Source organism: Peromyscus maniculatus, chromosome 10 (genome assembly GCF_049852395.1).
Source record: "Peromyscus maniculatus bairdii isolate BWxNUB_F1_BW_parent chromosome 10, HU_Pman_BW_mat_3.1, whole genome shotgun sequence".
Classification (NCBI taxonomy): Eukaryota; Metazoa; Chordata; class Mammalia; order Rodentia; family Cricetidae; genus Peromyscus; species Peromyscus maniculatus.
The window spans coordinates 6,473,138-6,500,780 of NC_134861.1; the positions used below are offsets into that span (position 1 = coordinate 6,473,138).

General features: G+C 44.1%; 1 protein-coding gene across 1 annotated transcript; it reads right to left on the reverse strand.

The window, feature by feature from the left end:
* Positions 1 to 117: 117 nt before the first annotated feature.
* Drg1 (developmentally regulated GTP binding protein 1) lies at positions 118 to 23,892 on the reverse strand. Its single transcript, XM_006972910.4, has 9 exons — positions 23,735 to 23,892; positions 22,299 to 22,422; positions 18,546 to 18,721; positions 11,064 to 11,133; positions 8,499 to 8,668; positions 4,396 to 4,526; positions 2,325 to 2,492; positions 2,023 to 2,145; positions 118 to 562 (listed from the first exon to the last, which is right to left on the reverse strand). The coding sequence occupies exons 1-9, from the start codon at positions 23,774 to 23,776 to the stop codon at positions 463 to 465; spliced, it is 1,104 nt and encodes a 367-aa protein (XP_006972972.1). The 5' UTR covers positions 23,777 to 23,892; the 3' UTR covers positions 118 to 462.
* Between the last annotated feature and the right edge of the window lie 3,751 nt (positions 23,893 to 27,643).

The following is a 27,643-nucleotide window of genomic DNA, read 5'->3' on the forward strand; positions in this document are numbered from 1 at the left end:
CTCCCCAAGGGGGTGACATGGCACATTAGCTAGTTCACATTCTGCAGCTGCCTCCCTGCACACACAGGCCTTTCCTCATTCGGTTCACCCCACAGCAATCTGACAAAGACACAAAGCCAATGAGCCACCAGGGATTTTATACAGTTCAGAGTGACACCAGGCAAGAAAGGTAATGTTGCTGAGGTGCAGGTCCACACTGGGAAGCCCAGCACTTGGAAGATGGAGGCTGACAAATAAAGAATTCTAGGAGAGCCTTGGCTATAGAGTTCAAGGTCAGCCTGAAATAAATGGAACCCCACCTCAAAAAAAAAAAAAAAAAAGACAAGTGATGTTCCAGTTCGGAGTCTCCGTATCATCCCTGTGTCCCAACCAATCCAGTGGCTGCCAAAGACAGAAGAAGGGTTGAGGTGGGAACTGGTCGTAGACCACTGCTGCAGCTGGCCAGCGGACGGGGACTCGGTTTCACTTCTTCACGATCTGAATGACGTCTTCATCTTCCAGTGTATGGTCTTTCCCCACTTTCTGAGGATTGTGTTTCACAGAGAGGCCCCAGACCAAAGCGCTACATGGAAAGAACAACGACAGTCAGCGGCAGAACAGCTGGCTCAGCCCTGGGTGCCCAGGGCCACCTTAGCAGAGTTAGCATCCTGGCTCCTAGAAGACACACACCTACAGTGGACAAAAGCCCTCTTCCCAACTGGGACAAACACTCACAGCCACCTGCACAGCAGTGTGGCATGCTGGAACTTCACACGATGACCAATGCCTTCAGAAATCACGGGACTGCTCTCATTCCATAGTCAATTTAAGAAAAGCAAAGAAACGGGGCTGAGCCAAGAGTGGTGACGCACACCTTTAGTCCCAGCACTCGGGAGGCAGAGACAGAGGCAGATCTCTGAGTTCGAGGCCAGCCTGGGCTACAGAGTGAATTCCAGGACAGGAAGGATTGTTACACAGAGAATCCCTGTCTCAAAAAACCAAAAAAACCACCAAGCAACCAACCAAACAAACCAACAAGAACAAAAAAAGGACCAGGGGCTGGAGAGAGAGCCGAGCAGCTAAGTCCACTCACACTTCTCCAGAAGACCCAAGGAAAGCTGCAGCAGCCCGTCTCCTAACACATAATGCTGGGCTTACAAGGCATTGGGGCCCTGCCCAACTTTGATGTGAGAGCAGGGGATTTGAACTCAGGTCTATTACCCACTAAGCCATTTCCATCTCCTAAAATTAGTATCTGCCAAAAGGAAGGTGAATTAGTGAGGGCATGGCAGGGACCTATGTCCCAGCAAACACTCCTGAGCTGAAGAGGCTTTGGGAACTCCTCTTGCTCCAATTAGGTAGGCATGGCTTTAAGAAGAGACTCAGAGGGAGCTGAAGAGACGGCTCAGTGGCTGAAAGCATAGGCTGCTCTTGCAGAGGACCCGGGTTTGATTCCCAGCACCCACACTGGGTGACTCACAAATATCTCTAATTCCAAGTGATCTGATGATGCCTTCTTCTGGGCTCTGCACACATGTGGTACACATGCACACTAAGGGATATACACATACACATAAAATAAAAATAAACATTAAGAGGGAAGCAGTCATGTTGGCACATGCCTAGAATCCCAACTGTCAGGAGGCTGAGGCCAGCCAGAACTACATAGTGAGACCTTGTCACATTAAAGTGAGAGAGATGGGGGCTGGAGAGATGGTTCAGAGGTTAAGAGCACTGACTGCTCCTCCAGAGGTCCTGAGTTCAAGTCCCAGCAACCACATGGTGGCTCACAACCATCTGTAATGAGATCTGGCGCCCTCTTGTGTATACATAATAAAGTGAGTGAGTGAGTGAGTGAGTGAGTGAGAGAGAGAGAGAGAGAGAGAGAGAGAGAGAGAGAGAGAGAGAGAGAGAACAAACACTCAAGAAATCCTTCCAGAAGCCTCGGTTACCTGGTCCTTTACTCCTCCTCTCAGAATGACAACCATTAGTGAAATCAGTAACTCAAAAGAAAAGGAAGTACCACATGACCATGATACTTACTATTTAAATTCTTTGATAAGATTTTTGTGAATCTTCATGCAGAAATCTTCCACTGTGGTCCTGGAGTAAGGCAGTACCACTGGCGATGTGTAATCTGGTAACTGGCCTTTGGGTTTGGTGTAACTAGACAGAGAAAAGACCCACTGTCACATGCTGCACATAAAGAACCCCTCTATCACCTCCGACATCAGGCCAGGGCGGTCTCCAATCTGAGAAGGGAGCCCTGAACAGGAAGCATTTACTATTATCCTAAATACAGACTACTTCGTTCAGAAGCCCCAGAAGCTGTCGTGAAGACTCACATTCTCACGAGTTTCAGATAGTCCCAGATCTTCTCCAACAGGTCATCAAAATTCCAGCGGTGATGGGCAGAAATAGGTACACAGTGAGGTACCTTATAGATAATATCCAGTTCCTCAATGGAGATCTGATCAATCTTATTCAATACATAGATACAGGGGATATAAACTCTACAGAAAGAGAAAGGAAGTTTTCACTTGGAGTTGCTGACAAAACAGGCTGACTACTCAGCACTCCCTCCCCGACCTGAGGCCCATGCCAGAGGTTCTGAAAAGTCATCAGCATCGTCAGTTCACAGAAGCAACCCTCCACCCAAAAGACACGCCTAGGATCTCTCTCTCTCTCTCTTTTTTTTTTTTCCCAGAGAGATCTTTTATTAAGTGGGGGAGAAAAGTTAAAATGGCTGCTTTCTGACTCAGGCAGAAAATAGCAGCAAATGACCTTGTGGATGTAATTTTTAAGAGAAGGAAAAGGGGGGCTGGAGAGATGGCTCAGAGGTTAAGAGCACTGGCTGCTCCTCCAGAGGTCCTGAGTTCAATTCCCAGCAACCACATGGTGGCTCACAATCATCTGTAATGAGATCTGGCGCCCTCTTCTGGTGTGGAGGCATGCATGCAGAGAGAGCACTGTATACATAATAAATAAATTTTTAAAAATAAAAATAAAAAATAAATAAAAAGAGAAGGAAAATGGGAAGTCTGTGTTAGAATGGGACTAGGATGTGGTGGTAAAGGAGACAGGAGGTGAGGGGGACGGGGACAAGGGAAAGGGTCGAGGGGTATTTGTCCCCAAGGGACAAAGGACTGTCTCTGGATAGAGGGGAGACAGAACCACACCTATGATTTCTTTCTCTTTTTCTTTTTTTTTTTTGAGACAGAGTTTCTCTGTGTAACCACCCTGGCTGTCCTGGAACTCACTCTGTAGACCAGGCTGGTCTCAAACTCAGAGATCCACCTGTTTCTACTGGTACTAAAGGCATGTGGCACCACGGCTTGGCATATATACCTATAATTTCTAACAACATCCTTTTTTTTCTTTTAAGCTAGTGCTGAGGATCAATGCTAGACTAAATCATGAGTTAAAACCACAGCTCATGATAGTTTTTAAAGACTAAAACTCTTTATTTATTTATTTAATTAATTTTCTGTCTTTTTTTGTTTTTGTTTTTTGTTTTGTTTTGAGACAGGGTTTCTCTGTGTAGCCCTGGCTGGCCTTGCACTCAGAAATCTGTCTGCCTCTTGGATTACAGGTATGTGCCTTTAAAGCTTTTTTTAAAGTATAGCATTTAGCAATGTTATACTCCTAGTGTCCAATCAAATGACGGTTAAGATTACTAGTAATTAGCAAGTTGCAACTTTTCCGACTTCAGTTGCTTCACTTGTAAATTGTTTAACTTAACGCAGTTGTTTTCAGTCAGAGTCAAATTCTCCAAATAAACAAACAACTAAGAAGATTCGGTGTAAATGTTAGGAATAACTCGGACCAAGTGGTTCAATTACTCAAGTGCTAACAGCAGCAGTGCTTCACAGAACAAGGTTTCAGCCCTGTCCAGTTAGGATGCATGGACTTCTGCAAGATGGCCCATGTGATTGCTCAAATAGTAACTGAGAGAGCAGGCTGATCCTCTCTTCAACTACCACTTGACAAAAGAATTTAAGAGGCAGCATACCGCCGGCCGGGCGGTGGTGGCGCACGCCCTTAATCCCAGTACTCGGACAGCAGAGGCAGGCGGATCTCTGTGAGTTCCAGGCCAGCCTGGGCTACAGAGTGAGATCCAGAACAGGCTCCAAAACAGCTACACAGAGAAACCCTGTCTCGAAAAACAAAAAACAAAAACAAAACAGAAAGAGGCAGCATTGGTCACAGCATGTAACTCCAACAGGGAACACCGCCATCATTAACCAACCTGCAGAGCAAGGGGAGGATAGAAAGGAAGGCCACAGGGTCGCACTGTAGGCAGCGGCGGCACAACAGTACAACCGGGGTTGGGGGGCACCCCTCTTCTGGATCCCCAATACATTGTCATTAGTTTCCCTCACCAGCTTCACACTCGGTCTTGGGGACACACTATACCTGTTCCCTTCGACCACGTCGATGAGGTCATCGGCGGTGGCGTCACTCCGCAGAGTCACGTCAGCATTGTGAATTTTGTACTCAGCCAGAATGCTCTTCACTGTCTCAGCATCTAGTTCACTCTGCGGGCACTGAAGGGAGAGAGGACAAAAGACCAATCAGGGAAGACGGAGGGACCGTGTGTACTTTTCTTTTCCGGGAGACTATGTAGCTCTGGCTGGCCTGGAACTCAGAGATCAACCTGCCTGCCTCTACCTGGGTGCTGGGATTAAAGGCCATATTCAGCTTCTGTGTACTTTTTTTTTAGACTTGCTTTCAAACTTGCTAAGTAGCCAGGAATGACTTTGATCCTCTTAACTGTAACTCTCAAGTGCTTGGATCATAGATTTGCTCTGTTAATGTGGTACTGTGAATTAAACCCAAGGCTTTGTGCATGCTAGGCAAGCATCCTACCTACTGAGCCACATCCCTAGCACTAGACCTGAAAAATTCTAGCCAAAATTTGAACTCATTACATTGGTCTGATTAGAATAACTAATTTACAGTAGACTATAACTAAAAAAAGTTCTAAACTACTAGGTAGATATGTAATGTGCTAAACTGTGTCCTATATCATACACTAAAGTCCTATATTCAGTATCTCAGAATGTAACAATAATTGATGACATCATCTTTAAGGAGATAATTAGAACAGGTCATTAGGGTAGAGACCTAATTCAGTATCAGCCGAACAACCACCCTCGTAAACCTGTTGTTAAAGTCACCTAACAGGGCCATTAACAACAGCTATAGCACACTAATTCAAAGAACTCTTAAGTTCAAATATTATGACAAAATAAATGGGAAGATCTTTTGGGAAAGATAGCTTAAACCTATGTTAATCTGAACTCTGAGAAACTCTCAGGCCTTAATTCACTGACCAAAACTGTAGCAACTAATGAAGCTGCTCACCCCCCTTCTCCCTGAAACTCTGTCTTTATATGGTCCTGCTCACCCCCCTTCTATCTGAAACACTGTCTTTATACGGTCCCCACCAGTCTAATTTTCTCCAGTTGTCCTTCTCCCACTTTGTCTTAAAACGTTTTCTTTTCTTTCCTTTTTTTTGAGTTTTTCGAGACAGGGTTTCTCTGTGTAGCTTTGGTGCCTTTCCTGGAACTCATTTTGTAGCCCAGGCTGGCCTCGAACTCACAGAGATCTGCCTGTCTCTGCGTCCCAAGTGCTGAGATTAAAGGCATGCACCACCCCTGCCCAGCTTCTTTTCTTTCTTACCAGGCTGGCCTAGAACTCAGAGACCCCCTTGTCTCTGCACCCCGAGTGCTGGGATTAAAGGTGTGCACTGTGTGCCACCACTGCCCAGCATACACATAATTTTATAAAATAAAATCAACTGAAGTTTTCAGGGCCAGGTCAGGAGATGCTCTAGCTTTTAAAGGGGCCTGCTGCCAGGCCTGACAGCCTGAGCTCAAGTGAGATGCTGGGAAGAGAACTCACTCCTATAGATTCCCCTCAGATCTCCACAAAAACGCACTAGTGTGTGTGTGTGTCCCCCACTCCCCCTCCTCCACCCACCCACCCACCCACTTTTCTTTAAATCAGTCTCCACTTAGCTTGGTGATGGACACCTTTAATAACAGAATCAGCAGGCAGAGGAAGACAGAACTCTGAGTTGGAGGTCAATACGATCTTCACAGAGACTTTCAGGCCAGCTATAGCTTCACAGTGTGACTCTGTCTAAAGAACCCTCTTCTGGCCTCCAAGCACCAGGTACACAGTGCTACAATAATGTATCACACAGTCAAAACAGCCATATGCATAAAATCGTAAAAGAAAAACTTTTTTGTTGTTTTTCAGACTTGATTTCTCTGTAAAGCCCTGGCTGTCCTAGAACCTAGAGATCCACCTTCCTCTGCCTCCTGAGTGCTGGGATTAAAGGCGTGCGCCACTAGGCCTAGCCAAAACCTTGTTTTTGAGCCAGGGTTTTGGTACAAAGCCCAATCTGATCTCAAACTCACAGCTGTTGTGCCTGCCTCAACTTCCAAACTGGCAAACTACGGGATGTGCCACTGCATGCCAACACCAGTTCTTCCCAGAGCACTGTAAGCATCTCTTAGATGGTTTCTTCACTGTAGTGCTTCAACCAATTCAACACAAAAGCTCGCCAGGATCCCATCATTAGAACAGAAGTCAGGTGTGGTATCATATGCCTTGACTCTGAACACTTACGAAGTGGGAGAAGGAGGATCAGGAGTTCAAGGCCAGCCTGGTACATAAAAGACCTTGTCTGAAAACACTAAAAACACTAAAAACTAAGGAAGTTAACTTGGGGCTGGAGAGTTGGCTCAGTAGTTAAGAGCACTGGCTGCTCTTGCAGAAAACCTGCTTTCAGCTCCCAGCTTCCCATGCAGCTGAGAGCTGTCTTTACCTCCAGGGTAGTGGATGCCCTCTCTTAGTCTCCCCAGTGCTATAGAATATCACTTTAAGATGTGTTACATTCATTTATGCTGTGGAGCACTTGTTTAATAATGCCAAGATGTGCTGCATTCTTTATGCTGCATTTGTTTAACTCTGTGAAGCTGCGTTACTGTGCCTGTCTAGAATACCTGATGGTCTAACAAAGAGCTGAAGGAACAGCCAACAGTGAGGCAGGAAAAGGGATAGGGAGGGCTGGCAGGCAGAGAACATAGAAGGCGAAATCTGGAAAGAAAGATGAAGAGGAGCAAGAGAAGGGGAGGACATCAGGGCCAGCCACCCCGCCAGACACGGAACAACAAGAAAAGATAGACAAAAACACAGAAAGGAAAAAGCCCAGAGGCAAAAGGTAGATGTGATAATTTACATTAAGAAAAGCTGGCAAGAAACAAGCCAAGCGAAGGCTGGCTTGTAAGGACAAGTCTCTATGTGTGATTATTTGGGAGTTGGGTGGCGGGCCTCCCAAGAGAGTAAAGAGTAAAAACAACCTCAGGTACCAGACATATGTGATATACACATATGCGGGCAAAGCCCACACCCTTGAAGTAAAAGTGAAAAAAATCTTTAAAAGGTTATTCCATGGGTCAGAACACACTAAATGGCCCTGGGCTGTGTTCATCTCTAGTTTCTTCACTCTGCTGCGTCCATGGTTCCATCTCAGGAACTTGCATGGGCTCTTCCCCATCAACAAACCCCTTCCCCAAGATATTCACCTGACTGACCGTCTCCTGTCACCTCAGTGACGATTTCTCTGAACCACTCAGAGGAAGGTAGCCCTGTGCGTCATGGTGGCGCACACCTTTAATCCCAGCACTTGGGAGGCAGAGGCAGCTGGATCTCTGAGTTCAAGGCCAGCCAGGGGTATACAGAGAACCCTGTGGTGGTGGTGGTGTTGGTGGGGAGGGGTTGGTAGCCCTAGAGACTGGGGCTGTCCTGAAGTTGGCTCACCTAGAATGTACAAAGCCAAGGATTCCATGCCCAGAAAGCCCAGAAACCAGGCATGTGGGGAAACATCTGTCATCCCAGCTCTCAGAAAGCAGAAGCAGGAGCATAGGAAGTTCACTATTATTCTCATCTACTGAGATTACATTCTCAGTAAGTTTGAGGCCAACCTGAGATACATGCGTCTGGGGAGGTAGGGGACAAACAACCTCCTCACTTTCCCTACTACACTTTATTAATCTAATACACTGTACTTTCCTCACTGAGTGTTCAGTTACCCAGCAATGAGGGTCTTGACTACTCTGTGCCTTCTACGTGCTCCCTCCCTTCGTCACTTCCAGAGCTTAAACTAATCTTTGGTCTCCATAAATCTATGTTATATAAATGCTTTATAAATCGATGTTAAATAAATGAAAGCACAGGATACTGGCAACTACTTCCTGGTAATACTGTTCCAAATGCCTGTAACACCCTAGGTAGAGACCTAAGAAGCGGAAATCGAGTTGAAAAACCACACAGTGAGAGTGCTTCCTGCCATGACCTTGTCTTTCTTGTCAGTCATTACAAGATGACTCAATTATCTCAATGAGAGTCAGAAACGGGCAGAACGTGACCAATTTCTGCACCTTTGAATCCGCTGGCACACCACCCCTCCAGTCAGTAGTCTAGCCCACGTCACCGTCCCCACTTACAGTGGCTGTGAGGTTAATGCCTCCCTTGTCTTTCTTCTTAAAGCCAATGTTGGGAGGTTTGCTGTTCAAGCGAATCCCAAAGCCTTCCAACTCATTTTCAATTATCTTCTTATGGCCCAAGGGTTTCAGGACATCCAGAACAATCAAGATCAAATTACATGTTCGGGCCACTGGGGGTAAAAATGATACCCTAAGTTGAATGCATACAGCCTTTACTAACCCAAAAACTCAAACAGAGATGTTTTCTATCTAGCCCCTAGACTGAGGTTTTTATGGTTGTTATATACACATAAAATGCTTAAGGTTAATAACGATTTATAATAGCTATCAATTTGCGGTACATGCCTTAAAGTTATCAAACAATCACCCAGGAAACTGGCCAATCCTTTATATATGAGTAAGACAATTAAACTAAAAATATAAACTGAGTAATAAACTACAGATAAGTTTAGAAAGATTTTTAAAAAAATAAACTCTAAAATAATATTTTAATATATAAATTCTAAAATAAAAACCAGATTACATTATCTGTATTACACGATTACGGTCATGTATCTGGTTTGATTTTTTTTAATGTTCGTATGAATGTTAGCCTGAATATCCCACAAAGGCCAGAAGATGCCCTGGAACTGGAGACACAGCGGTGTAAGCTCCCACGTGGGAGCTGAGAATCATATCTAGACGCTCTGCAAGGCCAGCAGTGCTCTAACCACTCAATCATCGCCCCAGCCCCAATTAACATCCTTCATCAGGTTAGCAAACTACACTTTACAAAAACAAACTAGAGCTGTTCAGCAGATGACTTAATGATCTAATCACCACACATCAAGACAGAGTCAAGATGGGCGTGGTAGTAGACACTTGCAATCCCAGCACGAACATCAGGACATCCTCAGCTACCAAAACAAAGTAAGGCCAACTATGCTATGGAAGACGGTCAAAAATACGTCCGTCAAAATATACAGAACATTCAAATCCCCTCCAAAAGTTGGACCCATTTTAGACCATTTCTCTTATTCCTTGTCAAGCACTTTCTATTACCATAGGTAGTTTTACTTTTTAAAATACCACATAAATGGAACAAAATGTATTCTTCTCTGCTCAAATCTTTTATTCTAGCACTTTTTAATATTCAACCATTGTGTATGTTATCAGTAACTTGTCTCTTTTATAACTGAGGAGTAAACTATTACCTGCTACTCACCTATGGAGGAACGTAGGTATTATTTTCTATTTGGAAGTATAATTTGAGTCTGCTATAAACAGTCATGTATCTGGGAGGCAAAGGCAGAGGCAGGCGGATCTCTGTGAGTTCAAGGCCAGCCTGATCTACAAATCGAGTTCCAGAACAGCCAGAGAGAGCTGTTACACTGAGAAACTGTGTGTGTGGTGGTGGTAGTGGTGGTGGGGGACACGGGACAGTCATGTACAAGTAAGTCTTTCTGTTGGTATGTCTTCACTTTTCCTAGATAAGCACCAGTGAAACTGTTGCATATCAAATAAAAGTGACCAGAAATTGTTAAAACAGTTGTCCCAATGTTTACATTCCCATTAGCAGTGAGTAAAAACTCCCAAGTATTTCACAGCCTTACCAACTGTCAGTGGTATTACTAACCAGTATTTAATGACTTCTCCCAGTGGTGGTAATGACTAACAACGTTGAACCTTTTTGTGTATTTATTGGTCATTTACACCATCCCCTCCTTCATCCTCTCTCGTTCCCTCACCCTTTCTTCTGAAAGATCTAAGAGGTTCTGTTAGGTCCTCCCTGACATATTGGACTGACATCTCTGAAACAATAAACCAAAGTCAATCTTTCCTCCTTTGAATGTTTTATGTGACATATCCTGTCACAGCAACCAAAAGCGTCATAAATATTAAGAATATTAAGTCCGGGGCTAGAGAGATGACTTCATGGTTGAGAGTACATGTTGCTCTAGCAAAGGACTTAGATTTGGTTCCTACCACTCAGAACCATTCATAATTCCAGTCCCAAGGAATCCAATGTACTCTTCAGACCTCCACAGTCATTGAGCCATACATACACACAGACAAAGCACACACAAAAATAAAAATAAATAATAACAACAAAACCTAAGGAAAGATAAGAATTTATAAAACACCTTCAAGGCCGGGGAGATAGTTCAGTAGGTAAAATGTCTGCATCATGACCCGAGTTTGGTCCCCAGAATTCATGCAAAAAAGAAATAAAGAAAGAAAAAGTGTACACATGGTGGCAGGCACGTTTTAACCTCCAGTTCAAGGGGATACAACCACCTCACTAGCCTCCCCAGGCACTACACAGACATGTGGGGCACATACATACAATGCAGGGTAAGCACTAATTATAAACAATACATATCAAACAAATCTAAACAAATTTTAAAGGCAAATTAGAATCTATCAAAATTAAGGATTTCTGCTGAACAAAGATCACTGGAAAAAAAAAATCAATGAAGATGTTATCTGAAACATCTAAAACTTAGAGGGAGTGAGTAACTAGAACCGTGTTAGCCTACAGAAGCTATCTATGGGATGCCCAGACGGCAGCCCCAGACCACTCACCTGCAATGACTTGACGACCTCTGCCTTTCCCATCCTTGGCACCTTCAATAATACCCGGGAGATCCAGGAGCTACAAGATTAAGAACAGGGGAAAGAAGGAACAACCAGTTATAAATCTGAAAAGACAATCACACTAACAAGTATCCTCCTTTGGATACCAGTATTTCTCTAGTATCCAACATTTATGAGACCCAAATCCAACCTTTCTTTGTGTTGGGAACAAAAAGGTCTTTGCACTTACAGATGGCACTAAGGATACAGGAATGTTAAACATGCAGGGCTGTCTGTTTTCTGCCCAGTAGGCTGGGAACAGAGGTGGCTAATAGCCTAGGCGGTCCTTGCACTATCTGTAGGGCCAGGCCACACCAAGCTCCTACAAGTAGGACCAGAGGTGCTAATAGCCCAGATGACCTCAGTATGACTGAGACCACACCAGATCCTTCCCTCCCCCCTTAAGGCAACACATGCAGCCTATCTCCAGAATCCATCTTTATGGAAGAAGTGACGTGTACTTTGAGAAAAGCTTTGATGTAATTATACCTCCTTGTGCACAGGGGACTGTGTTAAACCAGAAAACGTTTTTCCAAATTGTACCATACTTAAACATGCCTAAAATAAATTACCCAGTGTTAGACTCTACAAGTTTGAACCAGGGACTCAGCAGTTATAAGCACTAGCTGCTTTTCCAGGTTGTGAGTTCAATTCCCATCACCCACATGGTGGCAGCTCACAACCATCTGTATCTGTAGTCTCATGGGATCCTATGCCCTCTTCTGATGTGCAAATGTACATGTAGACAAAGCATCCATAGACATAAAATACAAAATAAATCTTTAAATTAAAAAAGTTCAAAGCAACCAGCTTCCTAGGTGTTGTTTCTTATGTATAAAACATAGGAAACAAAAAACTGGAGTTTCTGTTTCTTCTTTTTTTTCTTTCTTTAAGATAGGGTTTCTCAATGTAGCTCTGGCTACACACTTTATAGACCAGGCTGGACTCAAACTCAAGAGATCCACTGCCTCTGCCTCCCAAGCAATGGGATAAAAAGTGTGTACCACCACTACCCAGCCCAGATTTCCTTGCTTCATTCAGATTATTACTCTCCCAGGCTTGGTGGTCACCGAGACCCCCACATTTTTTTGGTGGTACCACACGTTTTTTTTTATATATATATAAAATCTTTATTGACAAATAATTCACATAGTATACAATTTGCCTGCTTGCACAATTTGATAGACTTTAGTCCAGCATCCTCATAGGCCCATGACACCATCACCACTTTCTATTTTAGAACATCGCTGTCTTCAATTTCATAACACATATATGGTGATTACACTCCATCTTATTTTTTTAATGAACATAGTATTTGCAATTATAATCATTCTTAAGTTCACAATTCAGTGGCATGAATTACATTCAAGATATTAATTACACTCATAATATTCATTAATTACGCTCATGATATTAATTACATCTGAGACCCCCACATTTTGAGATCCCAGAGTATCATGGAATCCAAGATGTTCCTGAAATCAGTATGTACCTGAGGATGACCTTGAATTTCTGGACCTTCTACCTCCACCTACTTCTAAGTGTTAGAATTATGAGTGTCTCACCACACCTATTTTATCAAATCCAATCTTCCTCACAAGTTGACTATGTGAATGTTAATTTCCTTAGCATATACTAAATGTCAGCTACAGGTTATTCATATACTTCAGGTCACTGAAAATGCCTAACAAGGTGCTGCAGAGAAAACTCAGTAGGTAAAAGCATTTGCAACAAAATTATGAGGACTGGAATCAGATCCCTAAAACCCACTCATATACCAGTAGAGTGTGGCAGCCTATATATAACCCAGAATTGGGGGTAGACAGGGAATTCCAATTGCAAGCTGACTATCTAGACTATCCGAATGGGCAAGCTCTGAGTTCAAGTAAGAGACCCTGCCTCAATATGTAAGTTGGAGAATGAATGAGGAAGACACCTGCCATCAAACTCTGGCCTCCATACACACATGCCCACACCCCTCACACACATATGCCCACAAATATGCAGATACACACATACTACACTATATATACACATGCAAAATACATAAAACAACTGGACAGAACTGCATGATTAGGTAAAATAAGACATTTAGCAACCACTCACTTACATAATCTTGAATTTATAATGGCTTGCATCATTTCTGCTGATTTTCAATTTGTTCAATAAATCACAGTATTGCTGAGGATGATAATATACACCTACAATCCCAACACACAGGAGGCAATGCAGGAGGTCACTGAGCTTGAGGACAGCTTTGCCTACTTAATAAAACCATATCCCAAAAGAAAAAGGAAACAAGGCAGGGCTTATGTAAAAAACATAGGAGACAATAAAAGGAACTTTATAATGGTCAAAGCTAGTAAAATGTGAGTAAAAATAGTACTGAATTATTGAGGGGGGGTGGTGAGACAGGGTTTTTCTGTGTAGCCCTAGCTATCCTGTAACTCTGTAGACCAGGCTGGCCTTAAACTCAGAGATTCGCCTGCCTCTGCCTCCCAAGTGCCAGGATTAAAAGTGTGCAACACCACTGGCCAGCTAATAGTACTGAATTATAACACATAAAATATCCAGGACTCCACATTGATAGAAATTATTGAATAAATGAATGAAGAACAGCTCTTCCATATTGAATTCAATTAACAAATGCAACAGAAAAAAGAACTGAAAGTCACCATTAGACAGGGCGACACAGCAGCCAAGACTGCTGTAAAGCAGACCCCACGAGGAGACAAAGGTTGAAGAGGTGTGCATGCTGGGTTCCCCAGCACATTCAAAACTGGAACATGGGGCTGGAGAGATGGCTCAGAGGTTAAGAGCACCGACTGCTCTTCCAGAGGTCCTGAGTTCAATTCCCAGCAACCACATGGTGGCTCACAACCATCTGTAATGAGATCTAGTGTCCTCTTCTGGCTGGCAGGCATACATGTATGCAGAACATTGTATACATAATAAATAAATAAATCTTAAAAAGAAAAAAAACAAAAAACTGGAACAGTACAGAAAGGTTAAACAGCTAAGAATCCAACACCTTCTTGTGACTCTGCAGGCAATACACATACAAGTGGTACACAGGCACACAAGCATAAAAACACTTACATAAAATAAATAAAATAAAATAATTTTAGCCAGGTGGTGATGGTGCACGCCTTTAATTCCAGCACTCGGGAGGCAGAGGCAGGTGGACCTCTGTGAGTTCCAGGAAAGGCGCAAAGCTACACAGAAACCCTGTCTCAAAAAACCAAAAATGAATAAATAAAATAATTTTAATAATAAAATGGGAGCGTAAGAATTAGAATGTGGATTTTTCTCAGAGTATCTCCCCTGAAATATTAACTATCTTTGAAAAGAAAATATCACAACTCAGAAGTTCTGAAAATACCATCTCTTCCTCTCCTCCCTCTCTCTCTCCCTCCCCCCCTCGGTTTTTTGATACAGGGTCCCTGGCTGTCCTGGAACTCACTCTGTAGACCAGGCTAGCCTCGAACTCACAGAGATCAGCCTGCCTCTACCACCCAAGTGCTGGGATTAAAGGCGTGCGCCACCACCGCCCGGCTGTAAACACCATCTTAATGAACTCACAGAGATTAATATCAAACCAATTACAGCTCCCACAAACAGATGCAGAGGCAGAATCTTAAGGTCAAAACCAGATCTACAAAGAATATGTCTTAAAAACAAAACAGTTAATAGTGATGGGAGTTGACTTGGCAGGTTAGAGTGCTTGCTGTTTTGTTTTGTTTTTTTAAAAGCAGGAGGCCCTGAGTTCAGATGCCCAGACTCCACATGAAAGCAAGTCACAGAAAACCTCAGGTGAGAGGCGGGGGGAAGAATTCCCAGGGTTCAATGGACAACAGCTAGTCTAGAAAAAACAGTGATTTCCAGGTTCAGTGAGAAACCCTGTCTCAAAAAATTAAAGTGGAAAGCAATAGAGGAACACATTATCATCTCAATCTCTGGTCTCTACATGCACACACAAGTAAGTGCACATATATACACACATACAGGAACACATAGCATACATACATACACACAAAGTCAACATCACTAAATCACACTGGCATCATGAGGATGAAGACACAACATAATTTCTGTAGTATTCTTTCCAAAACTAACAAGACCCTTTCTCAAAAGACTCACTTACAGGTGGGCAGTGGTGGTGCATGCCTGTAATCCAGCATTCAAGAGGCAGAGGCAGGCAGATCTCTGTGAGTTCAAGGCCAGCCTAGTCTACAGAGCAAGTTCCAGGACAGCCAGGGATATACAAAGAAACCCTGTCTCAAAAAACAAACAAAAAAGCTGGGCAGTGGTGGCGCACGCCTTTAATCCCAGCACTTGGGAGGCAGAGGTAGGTGGATCTCTGTGAGTTCAAGGCCAGCCTGGTCTACAGAGTGAGTTCCAGGAAAGGCACAAAGCTACACAGAAAAACCCTGTCTCGAAAAAACAAACAAACAAACAAAAAAACAAAGACTCACTTCCAAAGTGACTGGTGCAAAGATATTGGTGTAAACAAGGGAGAAATTCTATTACTGTCTATTGTTTAATGAACATTCCTGCTCCAGTACTGACCTATCTCTGATGTTTTGTGGTTATTTAAGATGCTAACTAACACTGGCAGGAGTGGTGGTGCACACCTTTAATCCCAGCACTCAGGAAGCAGAGGCAGGCAGATCTCTGAGTTACAGAACAGCCAGAGTTACAGAGGAACCCTGTCAAGAAAAAAATAAAAAATATGTTAACAGTAAGGGAAGCAAGTGAGCAATATAAGAGAATTGTCTGTACTATTTTTTCAACTTTAAAAATACTTTAAAATAAAAAAGTTAATAAAAATAGGAGAGCAAGACACGTTATAAGGGTCAGAGGACAACCTGCAGTCAATTCTCTCTTTCCACCATGTGGGTTCTAGAAATCAAACTTGAGGTATCAGCCTTCGTGGCAAGCACCTTAACCATCTCAGTAGCCCTTACAGATTCTCACTTACATAAAATTCTTACCATGTAAACTAATCTGAAGTGACAAGAAACTGATGAGCAATTACTCACTAATGGAGGAGGGAAGTAAAGAAGGGGCATAAGAAAACTTTGAAAAGTCACATCACATATACACCCATACACCTGTGGATACAAAATCTGTACATAAAAAACTCTATATGAAGTTTATATAAACTCTTTATGCTCAAACTCTTTATATAAAAAAATATGACTGGTCTGGAGAGATAGCTCAGTGGTTAAGAGCACTAGCTACTCTTTCAGAGGTCCTGAGTTCAAGTCCCAGCACTCAGATAGCTGCTCACAGCCATCTATAACTTTAGTCCCATGGGAGCCAATGCCCTCTTCTGGTATGCAGACAAAACACATAAATAAATAAATCTTTGTCAAGATAGTGGTGGCACACACCTTTGATCCCAGAATTTGGGAAGCAAAGGCAGGCAGATCTCTGAGTGCAAGCCGCCGCCTGCCGCCCCGCCGCCCCCCCCCCCCCCCCCCCCCCCCCCCCCCCCCCCCCCGTACACAGTGTGTTCCAGGACAGTCAGGGCTATACAGAGGAAACACAGTCTGGGGGGGGAGGGGGGAGCTACAGATATATGCACCATATATTTCATGGAAGATGTCTAAGACCAAGTATAATGACGCAAGCCTATGATCACAGCACCTCAGAGGCCGAGACAGGAGGGTCAGGAGTTCCAAGGTCATCCCTCATTAGCAACAAACTGAATGTGAGGCCAGTATGGCTACATGAGACTTTTCTCGGAAAAGAAAAAAAAGGGGGGGGGGATCAAGACATTGAAACTCAGGTGCCTTTAGAGAGTAAAATACATCTCAAATATGGCTACATGAGACTTTTCTCGGAAAAGAAAAAAAAGGGGGGGGGATCAAGACATTGAAACTCAGGTGCCTTTAGAGAGTAAAATACATCTCAAATGTCAAATGTCTTATACAGATAAAGCTCAGCTTCCTAAGCCATATACAAAGGCCCTTTATAAATTCAGTCTCAACCTACCTTTACAGAAACCATACTCATTATTCCTACCTGGTATCAAATCACTATCAGACGTACCAGTACAGTTGTTTTTTTGCTTGTTTTTAATTCTTTTTTTTTTTTCTTCGTTTCAAGAAAGGATATCTCTACCTAATCCTGGCTATCCTGGAAAACTCACTATGTAGACCAGGCTGGCCTCAAACTCAGAGATCTGTCCGCCTCTGCTTCCAGAGTGCTGGGATTAAAGGTGTGTGATAGCTGTCTGAAGTACACTTTTACTTTTCTGGCTGGCCAAATTCTATGCTATGCTGGCTAGTCTTATTTCAACATGACACAAGCTAGAGTTATTTAAAAGGAAATTTTTGAGAAAATGCCTCCATCAGAACAGGCTATTAGCAAGACTGTCGAGCATTCTCTTCATTGGTAATTAATGGGGGAGAACCCAGCCCATGGTGGGTGGTTCCATCCCTGGGCTGGTGGTCCTAGGTTCCCTAAGAAAGTAGGTTGAGCATACCACATGGAGCAAGCCAGTAAGCAGCATTTCTCCATGGCCTCTCCATCAGCTCCTGCCTCCATGTTCCTCCTGCCCTGTTTGAGGTCCTGTCCTGACTTCCTTTGATGATTAACAATGATATGGAAGTGTAAGCCAAAGAAACCCTTTCCACCCCAACTTGCTTTTTGGTCATGGTGTTTCACTGCAGCAATAGAAAGACATATGCTAACTTCAAGACACCCTGCCAACCAGATGTGGTATCACACACCTGTAATTCTAGCACTTTACAGGCTGAGGCAAGGGCAAACCTGGAGTTCAAGCCAGCACTGACTATATAAAACCTTTTCTCAAAAGAGTCACTTCCAAGGGCTGCAGAAATAGTTCAGTGGTTAAGAACACTGGGTGCATGACAGGCGTGGAAGTGCATGCCTTTAATCCCAGCACTCAGGCTGATCTGCAGAGTGAGTTCCTGGATAGGCTCCAAAACTACACAGAGAAACCCTGTCTCAGGAAAAAAAAAAAAAAGAGAGAGAGAGAGAGAGAGAGAACACTGGGTGCTCCTCTAGAGGACCCAGGTTCAATTCCTAGCATCAAGAATGCCTGTTCCAGGAGATGCATGTACCAGTCATACACATGGCGCACATACATATGCAATACACATAAAATAAAATCAATCTTAAAAAGACTCAACGTCCGAAAGTCACTTTGTACATAAAGCCCTGCCTCAGATGTTCTTCCCTCATTATCAGATAAAAACAATAGTCCTCTTTTCATGGATTTTCATAGGCCCTACTTCATTATATTACTTTATTGTTAAACTAACGTAGCAACTGTGAAAAGATGAGGGGCCAGGTAATAAAAGCATAGACCTGACACACTGTGGACTACTAAGGAAGTGCTTCTGAAATAAATGGAAACCATGCATCTCTTTCCTTTCGTGGTCTGCAAATCCTACTCACCTGGATCTTGGCTCCTTTATATCTGATGACACCAGGCACGGTGGTCAAAGTAGTGAACTCATATGCTGCCACTTCAGAATACACTCCGGCTAGGTTACTGAGCAGAGTTGACTTCCCCACCGATGGGAAACCCACAAACCCAATTCGAGCATCACCTGTCTTAGCCACATCAAAACCTAAAACAATAAACACCAAAAAACAGGAGTTATCCTTGGGTACATTACAACTGACCTAATTCCATTCATATTTTTGTTAGTGTTTCTCTAACTTTCTGTGGCTTACTTCAGAAATAGAACTCAAGCATAAAATTCACAATTCAATTTAATGCAGTACTTGATTAAAACAATGTAATCCTTTATTACTTAAATTATAACAGTTTTTAGTATAATATTTAAGGCCCAAAGATTACAAAAGCATTCATCTAAAAAATACTGAACCTGCCGGGCGGTGGTGGCGCACGCCTTTAATCCCAGCACTCGGGAGGCAGAGGCAGGCGAATCTCTGTGAGTTCGAGGCCAGCCTGGGCTACCAAGTGAGTCCCAGGAAAGGCGCAAAACTACACAGAGAAACCCTGTCTCAAAAAACCAAAAAAATAAAAAAATAAAAAAATAAAAAATAAATAAAAAAATAAAAAATACTGAACCTTAGCCAGGTATGGTGATGTTATGTCTGTACTCCCACTACTTGGGAGGTAAAAAGCAGGAGGATCAGAAGTTTGGAGGCCAGCTTGGAATATCTGAGGTCCTCTCTCAAAAATGTAACACTCTGGGGCTGGAGCACTGACTGCTCTTGCAGAGGACCAGACTCAATCCCCAGCACTCACAAGAAAGCTCACAATAATCTTTAACTCCAGTCCCAGAGGATCCAACTGATCTGATACGCTCTTTACAGGGTGCACAGATATATACATGCAGGCAAAAGACCCACCCTAAAAAATAACGTAAGGGTTGGAGATAGTTCTTCACTGCTCTTGCAAAGGACACAGGCTTGGTTCCTAGCACCCACATCAGGCTCTGCAGCTCTAAGTGCAGTTCCAAGGGGTTTGATTACTTCTTATAGCCTATGAAGGCACCAGTGCACATACAAACAAGAAACACACACACACACCCACACACATTCATTTTATTTTATTTTGTTTTGTTTTGTTTTGTTTTGTTTTGAGACAGGGTCTTACTATGTAGCTCTGGCTGTTCTGGAACTCACAGACATCTACCTGCCTCTGCTTCCTAGTACTGGGATCAAAGGTATGTACCACCATGCCTAGCACATACAAAAATTTAAAATATTAAATTGAAAGTGTCATCTGGGCAATGGTAGTGTACACCTTTAATCTCCAATCTCAGGAAGCAGAGGCAGGAGGATCCCTGTGAGTTTGAGGCCAACCTGGTATACAAAGTGAGTTCCAGGACAGCCAAGGCTATACAGAGAAACCCTGTCTAGAAAAAACAAAAACAAACAAAACTTTAAAATATCAAAACAAATAAAGCCAGGCATAGTGATATATATCTTTAATCCTAGAACTCCAGAGGCAGAGGCAGGTGGCACTCTGTGAGGTCAAGGCCAGCCTGGTCTACATAGAGAGACTCTGAAACAAAAAAAAAAAAAAACCAAAAAGGCAGGGTGTGGATTTGGGGCACCATGTTTAACTCTGGTTTGGATTTCCTCTTACCCTTGGGAATAATGTGATCAGGCTTTCTGAAATAGGATATACTTAAGTGTTAAGTAGTCCAGGTTACACTGGAACTTCCAATCCTCCTGCCTTCAGTCCCAAGTGTGTGTGTGTGTGTGTGTGTGTGTGTGTGTGTGTGTGTGTGTGTGTGCGCGCGCGCGCGTGCGTGCGCGCGCACGTTACTGAGCCCATGCATGTATAAGCCAGAGGTGGACATGAGATCCTTTCCTGGATCAATTCTGCATTCCTTTTTGAGGCCCGGAACGCCCCTGCAGCTACACTCCTGGCCAGAAAGCCCCAGCAACCCTGCTACCTCCAGCTTTCTGGCCCTGGGAACAGAAGAGCCTGTGGCCGCAGCCTTTCCCATGGCTGGGGTCGGGCTCAGGTCCTCGCGCCTGCACAGCCAGCACTAAACCAGCTAAGGCCCTGCTCGCTGTTCAGTGACGGCTGTGACTGAACTCAGAGCTGTTGTGGGCATTCTCTAGCAAGTGTGCCAGATGTGCAGCATTCCTAAGTCTAGTTCTCTTAGCTTCAATCTCCTATTTCCACTTTCATTCTCCAGCATCAGCTTCTTCACTTCAACCTCACTAAAGCTATAGGTGTACATACCTCAATAAATCTATTTTTTTCCTGGGCATGATATATAAATAAAACTACTGTTCACTTGGATAACATTTAGTTGTCTCTGAAACCAGAAAACTAAAATAAAATAAATATAACTCAGGATTTCAGGGTTAAGGACTTGATATGTAGCTCAGTGGTACAAGACCTGCCTAACATGCACAAGGCCCCTACATCAAGCCTCAGTACCACAACAATATATAAGTAAAAAAATTTCAGGCTTAGGGGCTGGGACCATAATAAAACATCTGCCTAGCATGTATGAGGTCCTGGGTTTGATCCCCAGTACCACAAAAATATGTCAGGCTTAAAAAATACAAATATGCTGGGCAGGGGTGGTGCACACCTTTAATCCCAGCATTCTGGAGGCAGAGCCAGGCGGATCCAGAGCTACAGAGCGAGATCCAGGACAGGCTCCAAAACTACACAGAGAAACCCTGTCTTTGAAAAAAAAAAAACAAATGAACTTTGATAAATTTTTTTTTATTATTATTATTTTTCCCCCGAGACAGGGTTTCTCTGTGTAACATTCCTGGCTATCCTGGAACTTGCTATGTAGACCAGGCTAGTTTTGAACTCAGAGATCCACATGCCTCTGCCTCTGTAGACCTCTCTGTAGACCAGGCTGGCCTCCAACTCAGATCTGCCTGCATTTGCCTCCTGAGTGCTGGGATTAAACGCCTGTACCACCAACTGCCCTGCTAAAACACACACAAAATAAATTTTAAATATTTAAAAACAATGGGGCTAGGGAGATGATTTAGTAATCAGTGTGCCTGTCACACACGCACACATGAGGACCTGAGTGTGGATTCTCAGCACCCACATAAGAGCCTAGCAACAGCTACACACACACACACACACACACACACACACACACACACACACACACACACCTATAGCCCCATTGCTGGGTTACAAGCACGTCTCCAGAGCTCGATGAAGCTAGTCCAGCTGAACTGCGAATTCCAACATCAGCAAGACCAACCTCAACTTAACAAAAGGTAAATAAGTAAAAATAAAGTAGCCAGACATAGTGGTAGCCTTTAATACCAGCACCAGAGAGGCAGAGGCAAGCAGGTCTCTGTGAGTGCTAGACCAACCTGGTCTACAGAGTGGAGTTTCAGGACAGCCAGAGCTGTTACATAGAAAAACCCTGTCACAAAAACAAAAAACATTCACAGAATCTAGGCATAGTGGTTCATGTTTTTAATCCTAGCACTTGGAAGGCAGAGGCAGGTGGATCTCTGTGAGTTTGAAGCCAGCCTGGTGTATATAAGTAAGTTCCAGGGCAGGGAGACTGTCTCAAAAGAAAAATAAATAATTCAGAAAAATAAATAATTCATCATGTGAATACACACATACACACCCACACACGCATATTAGTTTAACCGAAACTACACACACACACACACACACACACACACACACACACACACACACAATTATATGGAACCACAAACCTTCTCCTGGCCCACCACCACCGCCACCTTTCGGAGTGATGAGTTCTCTTCGAAGCTTAGCAAGGCGAGCCTTAAGCAGCCCAAGGTGATGTGCTGTAGCCTTGTTCTTTTGAGTCCGAGCCATCTAATAAGGGAAGAATCACAGCCATAAATCTGAAGCATTTCAGAAAAGACAAAGTATCCCAAACGTTCCCAAAAGCTAAGAGCACGATGTTTTGTCCTTCTATGTCCTACCAATGTCAGTGAACCCATTGCATTTTAGTCATTTTATTTATTTGTTTGTTTGTTTGTGGCTTTTTGGGGGGCGGGGGAGACAGGGTCTCCTTATGTAGTCCTGACTGTCCTGGAACTCCTTATGTAAATCAGGTTGGCATCAAACTCACAGAGTTTCACCTGCCTCTACCTCTGCCTGTGACACCACCGCCTGGCTTACCTAAATACTTTTTTACAAAAAGAAAAATCCAAGCCTGGCTAATCCCAGCACTCTGGAGGCAGAGGACGATCTCTCTTGAGTTCAAGGCCAGCCTGGTCTACATAGTTCCAGGATATCTAGGGCTATGTAGAGACCTCGTCTCAAAAAAAAAAAAAAATAGAGTGAGGGGAGGGGAAAACCCAGAGCCAACTAGATAAGCTCAAAGAGTCAGTGGACTTGCTGCCAAGCCTTAAGACCTAAACTCAATCCCAGAACCCACAGAACAGAAAGCCAGAATGACTCCCATAAGTTAAGCTCTGACCTCCCACACACATAATATATTTATTTTCCACCCAAACAAACAAATGAGCTCTAAATTCACTCTCCCCACCATCCAGCTCATTTTCCTCACTACAGAAGGAAAAAATGACCCAAAGTGTTAACACCAAGGTCATTCCAATCCCTATCCACAGATGGAACTAAAACCCATCTTCTGTATTCGTTTCTACTGGACCTGGTCTAAAACAGGATCACCACTTTACTAAATTTAAAAAGCCCTGAACTTCTCGGGCGTCATACACTATCCGGTAGAATCAATTTACTTCCAGATTTTTTTTTTCACCGACACAATCACTGCCGTGCAAAAGGGGATCATCAAGGTTCGAGTGGCGAGTAGGCAAGGAATCACAAGGCAAGACTTTAAAATTCGTGATCACCTCGCGGGGTCTGGAACAGAAGTCGGTGTGACTCAGAGAACAGCAGGAAAAACAGAAATATCGAGACATACGCTGAACACTGGAGCGGGTCCCGGCCAAGGACTGGGTGTGGATGTGGGAGAAGCAGAGTGCGAGGGGCCCAGACCCAGAGGGGGAGGTCAGGGAGGCGGGCTGCACGGGTAGGGGCCGAGGCATTGCAAGCTGGTTGCTGGTGCGGGAAGGGAAGCCAGGGCCCTGACAACGCAGCAGCGGCACCGCCTGGGAAGTGATGCTCGGGCCGGGAGGGGAGCGCCGACTGCGCCCCTTACCTCGGCTTCGATCTCTGCGATCTTCGCTAAAGTCCCGCTCATGGTGGCGAGGGCTCGAGGCGGCGCCGGCCGTCACACCACCTGGCTCCCTTCGCGCTCCGACCGCGCCACGGACCACCGCGGCAAGGCGCAAGCGCGGGACTTGCTAACTCTCGCGACACTGTTTCGCGAGAGGTCTGCGCCGCGGCGCACGGGGCCCCGGCGCTCTCCGCCTTCTCCGCCGACTCCTCCCCGTTCCTCCAGCCAGTGCGGAGTCATAGAGCCCGCGGCCGCGCTGACCAGAGCGGTCGCTCGGGCTGGCCTCCTGGAGCGCGCCGGGGGTCGCGCGCAGCTCGGCCCCACCCCGCCGGGTCGGCTCCGTGCGGAGCGTGCGGGCCGCCCAAGCCCGAGACCCGGCGCCCGGCAAAGTGCGTGCAGATACTTGAAGTCCCCTTTTCTCATCGGGGGAGACGCCCCAGGGACCTCGGCTTCCCAGGTTGTTAAGAGCCCGATCTTCAGCCTCTCAGGAAAAAAATGTTTTAAATATTTAAAAAATAAAAGTAAAAAGATTTTTGAGGGATCCTTTGTTTGCTAGGAATCCCGAGGAGAGAGGGTGGCGTTCGATGAGCCACAATTAATGCGTGGATTGAATGAGGAACTCCAGAGACAACCGTTACTTACAACAGCTGTAATATTGGAAAATTGGAAATTACGTTAACACTCATTAGAAGGGAATAAATAAAAAAGGACACCCCTATCCTGTAAAATAGAATTATAGCCACTGAAATGTGCACATGTAGTCTGGCTGGAAGGATGTCCCGGGCTTGTTAGGATGGACAGACAGAACTGCACCTTGTAGTAGTGATGCCATCCATGCTGCTTGTTTGAAGTCCATTTAGACAGGCATAGTTAACAAAAGTACACCAACATCCTGTCTCAGGTGCTGATGGTGGAAGTCTTGTGTGTTCAAGGTAAGCACTCGACTACCACTCACCAGGCCAAAAAGTACATTCTTAGAAAAGTAAGAAAGAGAATGAATCCTAAAGCAAGGTTCTTGTTTCCTGTAATGCCAGCAACTCCTGAAACTTAAACCAGGAAGGTCCCTTGGACCCAGAAGTTGAACCTGGAGAGGAAAGTGCTTAGCCTACGATCAGTGGGAAGAGATGAAGGACTTAAAGGGAGCCTTCACCTTGTTATTTTTTAATTGGGTTGGTTGGGGGGGCGGGGAGGACACACCACACAGACACTCTTTTTCTTTTCTTGAGACAGTGTCTCACTGTGTAGTTTTGGATGACCTGAAACTCACCCATATCCTGCTTCTAGAGTGCTGGGATTAAAGGAATATCCCACCATTCCGGGCCCACCTTCCACTTTTTTTTAAAGCTAATTTTACTTTGTTCTGTTTGTCTCTAAATATTTTGAAAATTATATACTTTACTTAGTAGAGTATGTTATGGCTCTGGAGGGTTTTTTTTTTATATACAATAATATATACATTCTATACAAATATGAGCACTGTTGTGAGGGTGTCAGATCCCCTGGGACTGGAGTTGCAGACAGTTGTGAGCTTCCATGTGGGTGCTGGGAATTGAACCTGGGTCCTACTGGAAGAACATCCCATGCTCTTATAGCATGGGTACCAGGGATCAACTTGGATCCTCAGGCTTGGCAGGAGGTACTTTTTCCCACTGAGCCAACTCACTGATCCTCTACATATTTCTGTGTTTCCATTTTATCAAAATTGATTCACCCACAGATTACTGTGTAATAATAAAATTTAAATTTTAAAAATACTTCCCTCCCTCAAGTGTTTTATGGCAAGGTAGCCAGCTTGCCCAGGATCACTGTGCTGTTCTGAAAGCAGCTTGCTCTGTGTAAGTGAGTTCTTGGTGATAGATTAATCCACTGGGAATGGACAGACCAGACTTAGCCCATACAGATGGCCTCCACCCAGCCAGAGAAAGGTTTATTTATATAAGTTTGTAAATAAAAAACTATTTTAGCTTGCCAGGGATAACGATGAGAAATTGTAAATAAAAACTATTCCAGCTTGCCAGGTATAACGATGAGAAATTGTATCTGGCTGAAGGGAGAGGAAAAGGAAAGAAAAGCTTTTACAGAAAGTTCCCGAAGGGCCCAAGGCTTTGCTTCTTTTCTTTAACCTCCGCCTTTTCATAAATAAATTAAGGAATAATGAGGTAACTTGATCCAGCACCATTAGTAATGGAGAGGGGAAGACAGGGAAAGGAAGTCCAGCTGGAATGGGGAATGATCAAAGATGAATCTTAAAAGACAGATAAAATCAAATCAGCAGCCAGCCCTTCGTAACCTGGAGTGCTCACTCGTGGAATTAATTGGATGACAGTTTCAAGGCATCACTACTCTGGGAGGAGGAGGGTTCTCCTTAACAAAGCTGTCACATAAGGCCTACAGCTAAGTTAACCATTTTGTTGTTCAAAGATGAGCAGGAAAACACTGTCCACAGTATACCAAAGGGTAATATTTGTCTTCAGAGTGTTGGGTGGCCATTGTATTCGTCGATAATCATTTACTGAGCTCTGATGGTACCTGGCACTGTGGCAGAGTGAATCAGATACTGTCCTTAATGTTATTATGTATGTATAACAAGAGCAAGTCTAGGCCCTTTAATTCAGCTCTTTACAGCCATAGCCCAGTCCACTCAATAACAGCTGCTTGTTCCAGGGAGGTCCTGGTTTGCCATAGAACAAGAATAAACCTGTGAGCTGGGCGGTGGTGGCACACCTTTAATCCCAGCACTCAGGAGGGCAGAGGCAGGTGGATCTCCATGCATTCAAGGCTAGCCTGATCTATATAGTCAGTTCCAGAACAGCCAGAAATATGTAGAGAGACCCTGTCCCGCCCCCGCCCCCAGAAAAAAACTAAACCAACCAAACAAAATTAAAGGGTGGAGAAAATGGTTCAGCACACAAAGGCTCCTGCTGCCTGACGATGTGAGTTGGATCCCCAGCAACCATGTAAATGTAGAAGGAGAGAACTGACCCCACCAAGTCGTCTCCTAACCTCCACACTCATGCTTCAACATGTACAACATGCTACAACATGTACAACTCCTCATTTACAATAATAATTATTTTTTTAATGTTGAGGAGAGAAGAGAGAGACAGCTTGGCAGGTAAGAGCACTGGCTGCTTTTCCAGAAGACCTGAGTTCAATTCCCAGTGTGCACATGGCAGCTTACAACCCTCTGTAACTCTAGTTCCAGGGCATGTGGTGCCCTCTCCTAACCTCTGCGGGTGCTTCATGCTCATGGCGCACAGACATCTATGCAAGCAAAGTAACCACACATCTAAAATAGGATTTTTACAGGCCTTTGAGCATGGTCTGGAGAGATGCTTCAGCAGCTCATATTGCTCTTGCAGAGGACCCAACTCAGTTCCCAGTACTCATGTCAGTCAGCTTACAACCAACTAACTCCAGCTCCAGATGATCCGACACCTCTGGCCTCAAGTGCACATCCACCTGGCAGTTTACAACCCTCCATAACTCCATTTCCAGGGATCTAATGCCCGCTTTGGACCTCCCAGGACACCAAACACTCACATGGTTCATATACATACATGCAGACAAAACACACACACACACACACACACACACACACAGAGTCTTAAATTTTCTTTAGTGTTAAACTGAACAGGCTATTCTTTTATGTTTCTTTTTAGGAGGAGTCTCCCCTTATCACCCTGGCTGCTCTAGAACTCCAGGCTGGCTCTGAACTTATGCCTCTGACTCCTGAGTGCTAGAATAACAGGCATGAACCACCAGGCCTGGCAAAGTATATATTTGTTTCTAAGTGAGTATTTTGCAGACAGCTTCTTAACTTAGAGCAAATTGAGTTTCACTGATCCAGCAAGAAATAGCAAGATAACAATGTAACAGCTTTCTTTTGGG

What these genes read in the sequence shown, in the direction of transcription:
- Drg1 (XM_006972910.4), bottom strand. Translation starts at nt 23,776, where the DNA reads ATGAGCGGGACTTTAGCGAAGATCGCAGAGATCGAAGCCGAG. An exon ending in ATAAAGGAGCCAAGATCCAG is followed by an intron (nt 11,134 to 18,545) that starts GTGAGTAGGATT and finishes TTAATCTTGTAG; the next exon opens with CTCCTGGATCTCCCGGGTAT. An exon ending in GACGTGGTCGAAGGGAACAG is followed by an intron (nt 2,493 to 4,395) that starts GTATAGTGTGTC and finishes CTCTTTCTGTAG; the next exon opens with AGTTTATATCCCCTGTATCT.